At 41.1% G+C, this 15,490-nt stretch overlaps 2 protein-coding genes across 2 annotated transcripts in view; one reads left to right on the forward strand and one right to left on the reverse strand.

Annotated features, from left to right (window-relative positions):
- Positions 1 to 15,490, forward strand: part of fgf12a (fibroblast growth factor 12a) — a 163,027-nt gene that overhangs the window by 131,526 nt on the left and 16,011 nt on the right. The gene's annotated exons all lie outside the window — the stretch shown is intronic.
- Positions 13,948 to 15,490, reverse strand: part of LOC133568269 (collagen alpha-5(IV) chain-like) — a 68,895-nt gene continuing 67,352 nt past the window's right edge. The window contains exons 50-52 of the mRNA XM_061920084.1: positions 14,661 to 14,775; positions 14,413 to 14,582; positions 13,948 to 14,335 (exon numbers count right to left, since the gene is read on the reverse strand). Coding sequence (XP_061776068.1) covers positions 14,257 to 14,335; positions 14,413 to 14,582; positions 14,661 to 14,775 — 364 coding nt within the window. The 3' untranslated portion in view covers positions 13,948 to 14,256. The remainder of the gene's footprint in view (positions 14,336 to 14,412; positions 14,583 to 14,660; positions 14,776 to 15,490) is intronic.

Raw genomic sequence — 15,490 nt, forward strand, 5'->3', positions numbered from 1 at the left:
AGTTTTTTTTTTTTAAATAAATTCCATTTAAATATACAGTACATCAAAGGATGAATACAACTTGGTCAAAATCATTAATTAGTATAGTAAAATGACATATTTGTAAACAATCATTGATTTATTTAAGAAATATTTAATATTTTTAAAATTTCTGAAATAATCATTTTAAAATAGATATATTTTAAATATAACAATTTGATACATTTATCATGTACTGTAAACATATTTTGAACAATACAATTACAGTAGTATATGAAACAAAAACATGATAAATGGTTAAAACTATTTTTAATGTTTAAAAACAAATTCCAAATACATTTCATTCAATTAATCTTAAAGACCTACTGAAATGAGATTTTCTTATTCAAACGGGGATAACAGGTCCATTCTATGTGTCATACTTGATCATTTCGCGATATTGCCATATTTTTGCTGAAAGGATTTAGTAGAGAACATCCACGATAAAGTTCGCAACTTTTGCCTGCTAACAGAAAAGCCTTGCCTGTACCGGAAGTCGCAGACGATGACGTCACATGTTGATGGCTCCTCACATCCTCACATTGTTTTTAATGGGAGCCTCCAACAAAAACGGCTATTTGGACCGAGAAAACGACAATTTTCACATTATTTTGAGCGAGGATGAAATATTCGTGTTTGAGGATATTGATAGCGACGGACTAGAAAAAAACAAAAAAAAAAACGCGAATGCATTGGGACGGATTCAGATGTTTTTAGACACATTGACTAGGATAGTTCTGGGAAATCCCTTATCTTTCTATTGTGTTGCTAGTGTTTTAGTCAATCAATCAATCAATGTTTACTTATATAGCCCTAAATCACTAGTGTCTCAAAGGGCTGCACAAACCACAACACAAACCACTACGACATCCTCGGTAGGCCCACATAAGGGCAAGGAAAACTCACACCCAGTGGGACGTCGGTGACAATGATGACTATGAGAACCTTGGAGAGGAAGAAAGCAATGGATGTCGAGCGGGTCTAACATGATACTGTGAAAGTTCAATCCATAATGGATCCAACACAGTCGCAAGAGTCCAGTCCAAAGCGGATCCAACACAGCCGCGAGAGTCCAGTCCAAAGCGGATCCAACACAGCAGCGAGAGTCCCGTTCACAGCGGAGCCAGCAGGAAAACATCCCAAGCGGAGGCGGATCAGCAGCGCAGAGATGTCCCCAGCCGATACACGAGCGAGCAGTACATGGCCACCGGATCGGACCGGACCCCCTCCACAAGGGAGAGTGGGACATAGGAGAAAAAGAAAAGAAACGGCAGATCAACTGGTCTAAAAATGGAGTCTATTTAAAGGCTAGAGTATACAAATGAGTTTTAAGGGGAGACTTAAATGCTTCTACTGAGGTGGCATCTCGAACTTTTACCGGGAGGGCATTCCAGAGTACTGGAGCCCGAACGGAAAACGCTCTATAGCCCGCAGACTTTTTTTGGGCTTTGGGAATCACTAATAAGCCGGAGTCCTTTGAACGCAGATTTCTTGCCGGGACATATGGTACAATACAATCGCCAAGATAGGATGGAGCTAGACCGTGTAGTATTTTATACGTAAGTAGTAAAACCTTAAAGTCACATCTTAAGTGCACAGGAAGCCAGTGCAGGTGAGCCAGTACAGGCGTAATGTGATCAAACTTTCTTGTTCTTGTCAAAAGTCTAGCAGCCGCATTTTGTACCAACTGTAATCATTTAATGCTAGACATGGGGAGACCCAAAAATAATACGTTACAGTAATCGAGATGAGACGTAACACACGCATGGATAATGATCTCAGCGTCTTTAGTGGACAGAATGGAGCGAATTTTAGCGATATTACAGAGATGAAAGAGGGCCGTTTTAGTAACGCTTTTAATGTGTGACTCAAAGGAGAGAGTTGGGTCAAAGATAACACCTAGATTCTTTACCGAGTCGACTTGTTTAATTGTTTGGTTGTCAAATGTTAGAGTTGTATTATTAAATAGAGGTCGGTGTCCAGCAGGACCGATAATCAGCATTTCCGGTTTTTTGGCGTTGAGTTGCAAAAAGTTAGCGGACATCCATTGTTTAATTTCATTAAGACACGCCTCCAGCTGACTACAATCCGACGTGTTGGTCAGCTTTAGGGGCATGTAGAGTTGGGTGTCATCAGCATAACAGTCAAAGCTAACACCGTATTTGCGTATGATGTCACCTAGCGGCAGCATGTAGATGCTCAAGAGTGCAGGGCCAAGGACCGAACCCTGGGGAACTTCACACGTTACCTTAACGTAGTCCGAGGTCACATTGTTATGGGAGACGCACTGCATCCTATCAGTAAGATAAGAGTTAAACTAAGACAGGGCTAAGTCTGACATACCAATTCGTGTTTTGATACGTTCTATTAAAATATTATGATCGACGGTATCGAAAGCAGCGCTAAGATCGAGGAGCAGCAACATAGATGACGCATCAGAATCCATCGTTAGCAATAGGTCATTAGTCATTTTTGCGAGGGCTGTCTCCGTGGAGTGATTTGCCCTGAAACCGGATTGAAAGGTTTCACATATATTTTTAGACGCTAAGTTTTCATTTAACTGCTCTGCAACAATTTTTTTGAGGATTTTTGAAATAAAGAGAAGGTGAGACACCGGTCGGTAGTTTACCATGAGGTCAGGATCGAGGTTAGGTCTTTTAAGAAGAGGATGAATAACCGCTTTTTTGAATGCTAGGAGAACAGTGCCCGAGGAAAGTGATAAGTTTATAATATTTAGCACTGATGGACCTAATAATACAAAGAGCTCCTCGATCAGTTTCCCAGGAAGTGGGTCAAGTAAACATGTTGTTTGTTTTATTCCATTTACACGTAACAATTCCTCTAATGTTATTTCCTCAAAAATGTGTCCTTGGGCAAGACACTTTACCCACCTGCTCTCAGTGCCACCCACACTGGTTTAAATGTAACTTAGATATTGGGTTTCACTATGTAAGAGCGCTTTGAGTCACTAGAGAAAAGCGCTATATAAATACTATTCACAATTCTTTAATCTCCTTTCTAATGACTTCAATTTTCTTACTAAAGAATTGCATAAAGTCATCAGCTGAGTGGTTGGAGCTACTGGAAGGAATCCCTTGTTGGGTTAGCGATGCTACCGTACTAAACAAAAAATTAGGATCGTTTTTATTACGGTGGATGAGATTTGAGTAATATTTAGCTTTAGCTAAGGTAAGCATGCGTTTATAAGTTATTAAACTATCACTCCATGCTTGATGGTGCACCTCAAGTTTAGTCGTGCACCATTTGCGTTCCAGCTTTCTACATAATCATTTCTGAGCTCTAGTTTCTTCTGTAAACCACGGGGTACGCTTTTCTGGAGCCTTTTTTAACTTTAGCGGTGCTATGTTATCAATGGTTTCGCGTAGGGCGTTGTTAAAGTTGTTAGTGAGGTAAAAACATGTGTTCTCTTACAAGTAAGATAAAATCGCGGCTTTAAGTTGCAAGCAATACAACTGGCTATTATCGGTGCACAATCTATCACAAGGTTGACATTTTTTACAGTTGGAGGTGTCCGGGTATCAGTTTCCTGATACGCGGAAATATAAAATGTCAAAAATGCCAAATAAGAATGCAGACTAGTAGTTTTCACTCCTCTCAGCTGGGATGTTACGTTGGGTGCATGCACAACATGTGTTCTTTTACACTGCCAGCAACGTGTGCTGTGGAGAATGTGTGTGTGTGTGTGCTACAAAGCAGCAACATTTAGTATGTAGTTTCCTGTTGGGGCAAATGTATAGAGGGGATGTCAGTATTGATCCTGCAGTGATGGCTATGGATGTGCAGCTGGAGGAACAGCACCTTAGGGGGGGCATTGATCTTATGCTACTTTTCTGAGTGAATAGAGCAGAAACCTTCAGTGATGAAATACGACAATGTCTGTTCATGTTTGTAGCAACTTAATGGCAGTTCCCTTCATGTAAAGTGAATGAAATGTCCAAGCAGCATAAGTCAGTCATCAAAAAAGTATTTTCACACACAATTTAACTTGAAAATAGAAAATCATCATGTGTCCCCTTATTTAGTTTAAAACCACATCAAGTTTTCATGAATATCCCCAACATTACTCAGAATGATGCAGTGCACTTAAACACTACAATAATCAGTCTACGGGTATTTTCCACATTTCCATCCAACTTTGTCCAATACGACTTCTCTCCATATTAATATGTGACCACGTCTCAATGCATCAAATTAGCCTCATTTCTCAAATAGTTAGTTTTTTTTCCTCTGTATTTTCACACCTGTGTCCCACTGTCCTGATACCAATATTTTGGTACTAATACCAAAATGTATTTTGATACTTTTCTGTACTTTTCTAAATAAAGGGCACCACAAAAAATGTCACTATTAAAGTTAAAGGCCAAACGATAGTCACACACACACGAAGTGTGGTGAAATTTGTTCTCTGCATTTTAACCATCCCCATGTTCACACCCTGGCAGGAATCATTTTGGTGATTTAACCCCCAATTCCAACCCTTGATGCTGAGTGCCAAGCAGGGAGGTAATGGGTCCCATTTTTATAGTCTTTGGTATGACTCGGCCAGGGTTTGAACTCACGACCTTCCAGTCTCAGGGCGAACACTCTAAACACAACTCCACTGAGCCATTATTGTCTTTATTTTAACAAACAGTATAAGGGTACATTAAACATATGTTTGTTATTGCAATTTAGTCCTTAAATAAAATAGTGAACATACTAGACAACTGGTCTTTTAGTAGTAAGTAAACAAACAAAGACTCCTAATTAGTCTGCTGACGTATGCAGGAACATATTGTCATTTATCAGACTATTATTTTGTCAACATTATGAGGGACAAACTGTAAAAAATTATTAATAATCTTCTTGTTCATATACTGTTAATATCTGCTTATTTTCTGTTTCAACATGTTCGATCTACACTTCTGTTAAAATTTAATTATCACTTATTATTCTCTTCTTTGATACTTTATATTAGTTTTGGATGTTTCTTTCTTGCGTAAACAAGACAGGGAGTGCAACTGATAACACTATATTTACTATACTAGGATTCTTTCTGTCTACGCTGTTAAGCCCTCTGGGTAATATAATATATAAACATTTACTGGTATATATGTGCTCATATATTTTGTTCAGAAACTTGAGGGATCCTGGTTCGATTCCTGCCGTTGTGTCCTTGGGCAAGACACTTCACCAACCTTTCTCCCACTGCACTAAATGTTGCTTACCATAAAGCTTCACTGTGTGGGTTTGTCAGTGTAAAGACACAACGTTAAATAAGTCAATTAATATTACATACTATATTACATAAAACATATTTTCATTTGCAATGCTGACCTAGCAAAGCGACAGCATTTACATGTTGGAGATGTTGAAGTGTCATGATAATCTCTCATTGACCAACAAAACGACTGCTGTAGATGGCTTTCAACAGTGCTCTTCATGTGTTGGAACATACAAGAACATTTAGGACAAACACTTTGCAGGTGTCAAACATACAGGAAGACTTTCTCCAACTTCAAAGCAGACTACGGAAAATAAGGAAGCCTTTGGAGGTTTTACTTTCAATAATTGTGATGAATAATTATCAATATTGGTTATGATTAATTAAAACACTGCAGTAATTTGACAATGAGCTATGAGTATCTGCTTTTACTGTCATTTTGTCCATTTGGTACAAAACGAGTGAAACATCAACTATGTATTTGTTTTCATTTTTTTTGCAATCATGTGCATTTTGACATTAAGGTTACAGGGAACACTTAAAGGAAGTGTTTGTTTTAATCTTTTTTGCAATCATGTGCATTTTGACATTAAAGTTACAGGGAACACTTTAAGCAGGGCTATTCAACAACATCATGAAGAGGTCCGCAGTTACAGGAGCCCTCAGAAAGTACCTCCGCAGGTTATATTTCTTTGAGACTACCTTTACTTATTTGCAAAGTAATCACATCGACTTTCTCACTGCACTGTCAATACATTTATTATTCTGCCCTAGCTACAGGTTTTCAACGTTTGCAGATAGTTAACAGCATGAAAACCAAATAAGCTCCAGTTTTTGTTGAGGATTGATGTTCCTTCTTTTGAATTGTTTTCCTACCTAAATTTTATTTCTTTGCACTTCTTCCTTCATTTAGGTGTGTGAGACTGAGAATGTCAACATGAAATAAACATAACAAAAGTATAACGTCCATTGTGTATTTTACATGAATAAAACAGAAGGTTTAGCGTTGATGTATTCACACAATAAACTACAAATGTTTACACTTTTACAGATTATACAACATTAACACACGAAACATTGCACACACAGTATATGACTTCCATCCATCCATTTAGTACCGCTTGTCCCTTTATCACAGTTAAAGGCCTACTGAATTGAGATTTTCTTATTTAAACGGGGATAGCAGGTCCATTCTATGTGTCATACTTGATCATTTCGTGATATTGCCATATTTTTGCTGAAAGGATTTAGTAGAGAACATCCACGATAAAGTTCGCAACTTTTAGTCGCTAATAGAAAAGTCCTGCCTTTACCGTAAGTCGCAGAGGATGACGTCACCCGTTGATGGTTCCTCACATCCTCACATTGTTTTTAATGGGAACCTCCAACAAAAAGAGCTATTCGGACCGAGAAAATGACAATTTCCCCATTGATTCGAGCGAGGATGAAAGATTTGTGTTTGAGGATATTGATAGCGACGGACTAGAAAAAAATAAATAAAATCAAGTTTAAAAAAAAACGCGATTGCATTGGGACAGATTCAGATGTTTTTAGACACATTTACTAGGATAGTTCTGGGAAATTCTATTGTGTTGCTAGTGTTTTTTTTTTTTAGTTTAATAGTACCTGATAGTCGGAAGGGTGTGTCCACGGGTGTGTTGACGCCAGTGTCTGATGGAATTGTCGACGGCAGCTGTATGGACGGCACAAGCTCAGCTGATCTCCGGTAAGTGGTGACTTTTTACCACAATTTTCTCACCGAAAACTGCCGGTTGACAAGTGGTCGGGATCCATGTTCGCTTGACCGCTCTGATCCATAGTAAAGTTTCACCTCCGGGAATTTTAAACAAGGAATCACCGTGTGTTTGTGTGGCTAAAGGCTAAAGCTTCCCAACTCCATCTTTCTACTTTGACTTCTCCATTATTAATTGAAGAAATTGCAAAAGATTCAGCAACATAGATGTCCAAAATACTGTGTAATTATGTGGTTAAAGTAGACGACTTTTAGCTGTGTGTGTGCGCAGCGCTAATATATCCTAACAGTCCGTGACGTCACGCGTACACGTCAGCATTCCGCGACGTTTTCAAGAGGACACTTAGCGGGAAATTTAAAATTGCAATTTAGAAAACTAAAAAGGCCGTATTGGCATGTGTTGCAATGTTAATATTTCATCATTGATATATAAACTATCAGACTGCGTGGTCGGTAGTAGTGGGTTTCAGTAGGCCTTTAAACCTAACAAGGTTTAACTGTGCCCTGCGATGAGGTGGCGACTTGTCCAGGGTGTACCCCGCCTTCCGCCCGATTGTAGCTGAGATAGGCGCCAGCGCCCCCCGCGACCCCAAAAGGGAATAAGCGGTAGAAAATGGATGGATGGATATATATATATATATATATATATATATATATTAAATATTTGACTCTTAACCATGCTCCCCCCCCCGAAATCGGAGGTCTCAAGGTTGGCAAGTACGCTTGTGTCCCATCACACATGCACAACATCAGAAGCTGGAATGCAGTAATTAAAAGCTCATGGCTGTAAGACGTATCGACTCACTACACATTTCATTCATTTTAACATACGTTAGCATTATAATCCTCTTCCGCTTGCACAGCTGCCATTAAAATCATATTTCATTTGCTAAATGCTGAGGTGTGTTTTATTCCAAGGTCCACAAAGCCAGTGTTCTACACAGGAAAGATATGCACATCCTAGACATTTTCTCAAGAGGATTTCATTGTTTTCCATTCAAAGATTACAGCGCATAGCAATACGGTTATTTGAAAATGATGGATGTTGGTATAATCCCAAACCTCCTGACGTCTTACATTTCTGCCGCAAAGTAAAACGCTGTATAGAGCAGCTCTTTGATTTTTGTTGTTGATGCAAAAAATTTACTAAATTAAAATAGAAATGAATTAATTACATTGTGAACTATTCCAAATTTTCCATTCCTCTTTCCAACATGCTCGAAAAGGAGTAGGAAGAAGCAGAGTTTATTTAATCCTACCTTTCCCACTTCATAGCAGTTTCTTACACATGTTTGTTCACTTCCTGTTTTCAATTAGGAGCAGTTATGGCAATGTTTTCTAAATTGGACACTTCTCTTCACAAATACTAAAGTCAGTTGTGGTTCACACAAAGAGATGAATCATATCTTATTTTCAATAATCATCATTGTTCTATAATCTTTGTTATATTTAATTTAATTACAATTTAGTTTATACATTTCTCTGCTTTTTTACCATTTTTTTATTCACATTTTTGAACGGGTTAATTGCATTTTTTCAATTAAATTGAATTAATTATCTTAATTTTTGAGTTTCACGGTGGAAGAGGGTTTATTGCGTCTGCCTCACAATACAAAGGTCCTGAGTAGTTTGGGGTTCAATCCCGGGCTCGGGATCTTTCTGTGTGGAGTTTGCATGTTCTTTCTGTGAATGCGGGAGTTCCCTCCTGGTACTCCGGCTTCCTCCCACCTCCAAAGACATGCACCTGGGGATAGGTTGATTGGCAACCCTAAAAATAGGCCCTAGTGTGTGAATGTGAGTGTGAATGTTGTCTGTCTATCTGTGTTAGCCCTGCGATGAGGTAGTGACTTGTCCAGGGTGTAAACCGCCTTCCGCCCGATTGTAGCTGAGATAGGCACCAGCGCCCCCGCGACCCCAAAGGGAATAAGCGGCAGAAAATGGATGGATGGGATCATTGTTCTATAATCTTTGTAATATTTAATATATTTACAATTAAGTTTATACATTTCTCGGCTTTTTTACCATGTTTACCATTACTCCAAGGGGAATAAGCGGTAGAAAATGGATGGATGGATGGAAGATCCATCCATCCATCTTCTTCCGCTTATCCGAGGTCGGGTTGCGGGGGCAGCAGCCTAAGCAGGGAAGCCCTGCTCCAGCCACTTCGTTTAGCTCTTCCCGGGGATCCCGAGGCATTCTCAGGCCAGCCGGGAGACATAGTCTTCCCAACTTGTCCTGGGTCTTCCCCTTGCCTCCTACCGGTTGGACGTGCCCTAAACACCTCCCTTGGGAGGCAATTGGGTGGCATCCTGACCAGATGCCCGAACCACCTCATCTGGCTCCTCTCGATGTGGAGGAGCAGCGGCTTTACTTTGAGTTCCTCCCGGATGGCAGAGCTTCTCACCCAATCTTTAAGGGAGAGCCCCACCACACGGCGCAGGAAACTCCTTTCGGGAACTTCTATCCGTGATCTTATCCTTTCGAGCATGACCCAAAGCCCATGACCATAGGTGAGGGTGGGAACGTAGATCGACCGGTAAATTGAGAGCTTTGCCTTCCGGCTCCACAACGGATCGGTACAACGTCCGCATTACTGAAGATGCCGCACCGATCCGCCTGTCGATCTCACAATCCACTCTTCCCCCACTCGTGAACAAGATCTTAATTTTTTTGAATTTAAATTGGGTACAAAAAACTCAAAAGTGACACTCTTATTTTTGCTGAATGAATACAACTAACAGATATGAATGATGCTGTTTGTAATTGTAAATTTTTGTATCATTAGAAGTGTTAAGAAGCATTTCTTTTCTATTTGTCATTAGAACTTGAGAAAAATACACAAACAGTCTATTTTCCTCTTACTGTTCCTCCATGTGCGCACTTTTAAGTAGACTTTTGCTTCAGCGCGCAACATTTTTGTAATACACGAGCCATTGGCATACAATAGCACTCAAAAGGACACATGATTTTGCAATGCATTGTTGGGTCTGGGTAGCCATTGTTGCCGGACGAAGTTTTTGTTGACATGGTTGTACTCAACCAGCAGTATTGTGAGAGAGAGCAAGAAATGAATAAAATGGATCGTACAAAAGAAAAACCCTCGGGACAGCACTGGCACAAACATGACCATGTCCCAAAAGCACGCTAGCCTAAAAAATAAGTAAAATAAAAACTGCTCCATAAGAGCATGTCCGAGAGACAGGATTTGAGCAAGCTGCAGAACGTGTCCTGTATCTCGGCCGTCATCAGAGTAATTTTATACACAGGCTAAATATTTCAGAATGCCAAGTTGGAAAAGGCTCACGGACAAATCGACTCTAGGTGTCTGCAAAACTCGGGAATTGTACATCAGAAAGAGAAGACTGTGGTCAACAGGTCTTGTCACTGTGCCGTGTTTCCTGCAGAAATTTGTTTCAAACTGAATATATTTTATGTCTGAAATACGCTGTGCATTGATGTTGGAACAATTTCAAGTCATCTCCGTTATTGATCTATGAAATGGGGTATTGCTTTTTTCCAAAATACTGCGATGTTTGTAACCCACAGTTAGCTCAGCTTAGCTAACATCCTACTAAATGCTACGTGTGTAACTGAATAAAACATGCTATGATTCAAACTTACCAGTTTGAAAATGACGAAAACACACCAACATGTACCAGGTGATGGTTTTAAAAGTCACGTGTGACGGTCTCACGGCTTCTATCCAGGCTGTTTATCATCTCCTATTAGTTTTGTTTTCTACCTGAAGTGAACATGACAACCATTGTTGTTGTTAATTAATTATGTTGCAAATTGGCACCATGTTTAAAAAAAAAAAAAAAAAAAATACAACTTTCAGACAGTCTTGCATTCAGCCATGTAGATACTGTAAGTTAAAGGCCTACTGAAACCCACTACTACCCACCACACAGTCTGATAGTTTATATATCAATGATGAAATATTAACATTGCAACACATGCCAATACGGCTTTTTTAGTTTACTAAATTACAATTTTAAATTTCCCGGGAGTTTCATCTTGGAAACGTCGTGTAATGATGACGTGTACGCAGGACGTCACGCGTTTTTAGGAAGTATGAGCGCTACGCACACACACAGCTAAAAGTCGTCTGCTTTAACGGCATAATTACACAGTATTTTGGAGATCTGTGTTGCTGAATCTTTTGCAATTTGTTCAATTAATATTGGAGAAGTCACAGTAGAAAGATAGACTTGGGAAACTTTAGCCTTTAGCCACACAAACACACGGTGATTCCTTGTTTAGAATTCCCAGAGCTGAAACTCTACTATGGATCAGAGTGTCCGAATGTCAACCAGCAGGTTTCGGTGAGAAAATTGTGGTCAAAAAGTAGCCACTTACCGAATATTAGCTGAACTTGCGTCGTCCGTACAGCTGCCGTCGACACCCGTGAGACATGGCGTCAAGACACCCGTGGACTAACACCTTCGGCTATCAGGTAATATTAAACTCACTAAAATACTAGCAACACAATAGAAAGATAAGGGATTTCCCAGAATTATCCTAGTAAATGTTTCTAAAAACATCTGAATACGTCCCAATGCTATCGCGTTTTTTGTTTTTTTTTGTAGTCCGTCGTCATCAATATCCTCAAACACAAATCTTTCATACTCGCTCAAATTAATGGGGAAATTGTCGTTTTCTCGGTCCGAATAACGGTTTTTGTTGGAGGCTCCCATTAAAATCAATGTGAATATGTGAGGAGCTCCCACACTTGCGACGTCATCGTCTGCGACTTCTGGTAAAGGCGAGGCTTTTTCAGGAAGTACCAAAAGTGGCGAACTTTATCGTCGATTTTCTCTACTAAATCCTTTCAGCAAAAATATGGCGATATCACGAAATGATCAAGTATGACACATAGAATGGACCTGCTATCCCCGTTTAATTAAGAAAATTTAATTTCAGTAGGCCTCTAATCAGATGCCAGAAAGAACCACAATGCATTGCGTTTCCATGACATGTAGTATCGAGCCCTATTGTGACGTAGTTTTTTGTCAAGACAACAGCAGACATGTCCAAACATGGTGAGTCCGCCATGTTTATTTATGTTGTAGTTCCAGCTAACATGCATTCCCATGCATTGTTTAATTATTATTGGTTTCTTCAATTTTTGACACATATAGTTACCAAAAATACAATCCAGACATTAGTCGGGTAGTACTGGCAAATATTGCCAGAAAGCCACGTACACTTGCACACCTAAATGGCCCCAACAGGGGGCAACCACACACACAGCTACTTCCTGCTTCGGTGACGTCACCCAACGCCATCTCGAGTGCTGCTTCCAGTGGGTCTTCCAACGATGCCACCAGCTCCTCCAGTGGGTCTTCCAATGATGCCACCAGCTCCTCCAGTGGGTCTTCCAACGATGCCACCAGCTCCTCCAGTGGGTCTTCCAACGATGCCACCAGCTCCTCCAGCGGGTCTTCCAACGATGCCACCAGCTCCTCCAGCGGGTCTTCCAACGATGCCACCAGCTCCTCCAGCGGGTCTTCCAACGATGCCACCAGCTCCTCCAGCGGGTCTTCCAACGATGCCACCAGCTCCTCCAGTGGGTCTTCCAACGATGCCACCAGCTCCTCCAGCGGGTCTTCCAACGATGCCACCAGCTCCTCCAGTGGGTCTTCCAACGATGCCACCAGCTCCTCCAGTGGGTCTTCCAACGATGCCACCAGCTCCTCCAGTGGGTCTTCCAGCGATGCCACCAGCTCCTCCAGTGGGTCTCCAACGATGCCACCAGCTACTCCAGCGGGTCTTCCAACGATCCCACCTGCTCCTCCAGCGGGTCTTCCAACGATGCCACCAGCTCCTCCAGTGGGTCTTCCAATGATGCCCCCAGCTCCTTCAGTGGGTTTTCCAACGATACCACCTTCACCCCCAGCCTAGCAGCCCCGCTCGCCTGTCACGACGCCCGCTCACCTTGCGAGCATCCATCACGCCTGCAGCAGCGCCGCCTTATGGGACTTCTTTGTGGACTGCTCCTGCAGCCGTCACGCACCTGCCTGAATCCCTATTGGCTAATCAAGGACTGAGGCCACAGTTTGGCATCCTGCCACCATAGTCCTCCCGCCTTCCCTTTTTATGGACTTACTAATATATATTTTTTCTATATTAAATTGAGGGGGCATACTGTTACATCCTTGTAACTATTTTACACTTATGTCTGCTTTTTCTCTGTGTGATATTTTAGTTCCTGTCCCGTGTCTTTATTTTGTAATATTCACTTCCTGGTTCTCGACACAGGCTTTCACACCTGCTTCCTGATTGGCCACCAGGACACACCTGCACCCGGTTGCCAATCAGTCTCCTACTTCAGCCTAACGTGGTCTTCCACACAGTATGGGATCATTGCTCTGCCTCGCATTGCACCTGTTGGTGCTGTCACGGCAAATTTCTTCCCCCTACAAAAACCTTTCCCCCGGAAGCCCCTCCAATGCCTGAAGGACCCCAATGAGAGCGGAACAATACCAAGTTATATGACTCTTAAGGGTTACAGCTGCAAAATTAGCGAAGCAAAAATGGATTGAAAGGTTAGCATGCTGGAATGCTAATATATTTTCCTCACCGTTATTTTTCACCAATGACAATCAAGCCAATTATAATGCTTTTAAAACAGGCAGCTGTGTGGGCTGCTTTAAGGTCCTTCCACCCTCATTGGGGTCCTTCAAGCATTAAAGCCAAATGTCTTCCGGGGGGAAGGTTTTTGTAGGGGGAAGAAATTTGGCGTGACAGTGCCCTTCACAAAAATAAGTTCAGAGTCTTGCACAGCTACTTTTGCACTCGCCTTCTTTTGTTGTTTTTCCTCTCCTTGCAAGCGTGCCATCCGATTATATTAAATAATATTATTTTCACTAACCATCTGCTTACCGTCCACTAAAGCTACGTTCCAGCTCCTGACAATAATATCGTACAGTAGGTGGTTTTTCACTGAATCTCAAGGGAATACTTTTTATTGAGTTAGATTGGAGATGTCCCTGAATATAAGACAAAACCTCTTATTCAAGATCTGTTTTTAACAACCACAAAAAAAAACTAAATTGTGTTTTCTGAACATAATGTTTTCAATATCAGTGAAAAAAAACTTGTAAATTCCAAAAAAACAACATTTACTTGCGGTTAAACAAATGTTTGATGCTATGTCTGAGTGACAGAAAGAAGTGGTTTGGCTTAATACATCTATAAAAGTACTGCTTCAAATGGTTATTTACAATTCTGTGAAGTCGCACTTGTCTTTCTTAGTTTGCTATTGTTTGCGGCACACTCGACAACGACCAATGACACTTTCTTGAGAAGGCCCCTTCACCGTCCGAGGAACAGGTTTACTGTCAAAGGAGAAACAAACAACCGATATATATTATTTTCAAAAGTAGCTGCAAAGTTTGTCCACTTTGTAATTTACCTGAACATGCTGGTGCTTACAGACGCCAGCCAGTAGCTGTAGGAATCAGGGTAGTAGTTGCATGTCCCCCTTCCATGACACTCTATGAACGGTACTTTGCGGAAATGTTCAAGGCATGATCCTGGAGAAATCAGCGGCTGGGATGAGCCTTCGGCACCGGCACCTGTTTGCTGGTTGGATGAAGGCCAAAGCTTGACAATTGCATAGTAAATTGAAAATGGAGCGGATGCTCTTATACCGATCTTTACCATGACAAATGAATATCCAGTCCAGAGGGACTCCCAGCTTCTGGGGCATTCTGGTATCAGAGTTGTCTGACTGTGAACTGCTATGACATTTGAGGTAGTCTCACACACCGAGCACCTAAAAAAGAGTGACATCTGTTTAGTTTGGTCCCAAAAATACATAAAACAACAACAACAAACAATAATGCAATGCTCATACAGCCATCTTTGTTTTGGACCACTAAGGGCAAAAGACTATATATAGCCTACAACATAGACTGGTTGCCATTAAAGAAAAAACAAGGTGGCTTAATTGTGTTTCATTGTATCATGAAATCAGATCCAATCGTGTTTACTGTCATGATCCATGTTTTTGTTATGTTCTGTTATTTTTGTACTCCCTCAGTTCCTGTTTTGTTCACCTCTGGGTTTGTTTTGGTTTCAATGGGGATTAATTGGGTTCACCTGCCTCTGGTTAATGGTCGGCACGCTCACCTGCAGTCGACCACTAATCAGAGAGCTTTTATTCACCTCTCTCGCCACACTCGTCCTGGCTTCTTTGTTTGCTTCATGCTCCTGTTACGTGAGTATTGCTTGTCCTTAGTCAATGCTAAGCAGTAGTCTTAGCTTCAAGTGCGATCGACTTGTTGTTCCGTCGACTTGTTTTCTGTTTTTTGTACCGCCTCGAGTTTTTGAGAATAAATAATGTTCCTACCTGCACGTCCTGTCCGATGTGGTTTGTTTGCATCCTAGGGGAACAGAGACGCGCCAATCCCGCAATCCCCTCCTCCGGAATGCAGCACACCACAACCTGCTTTGACTTCTCCTTTGTTTGATAATCCAATTAATCACTT

Source organism: Nerophis ophidion, linkage group LG14 (assembly GCF_033978795.1).
Source record: "Nerophis ophidion isolate RoL-2023_Sa linkage group LG14, RoL_Noph_v1.0, whole genome shotgun sequence".
Lineage (NCBI taxonomy): Eukaryota > Metazoa > Chordata > Actinopteri > Syngnathiformes > Syngnathidae > Nerophis > Nerophis ophidion.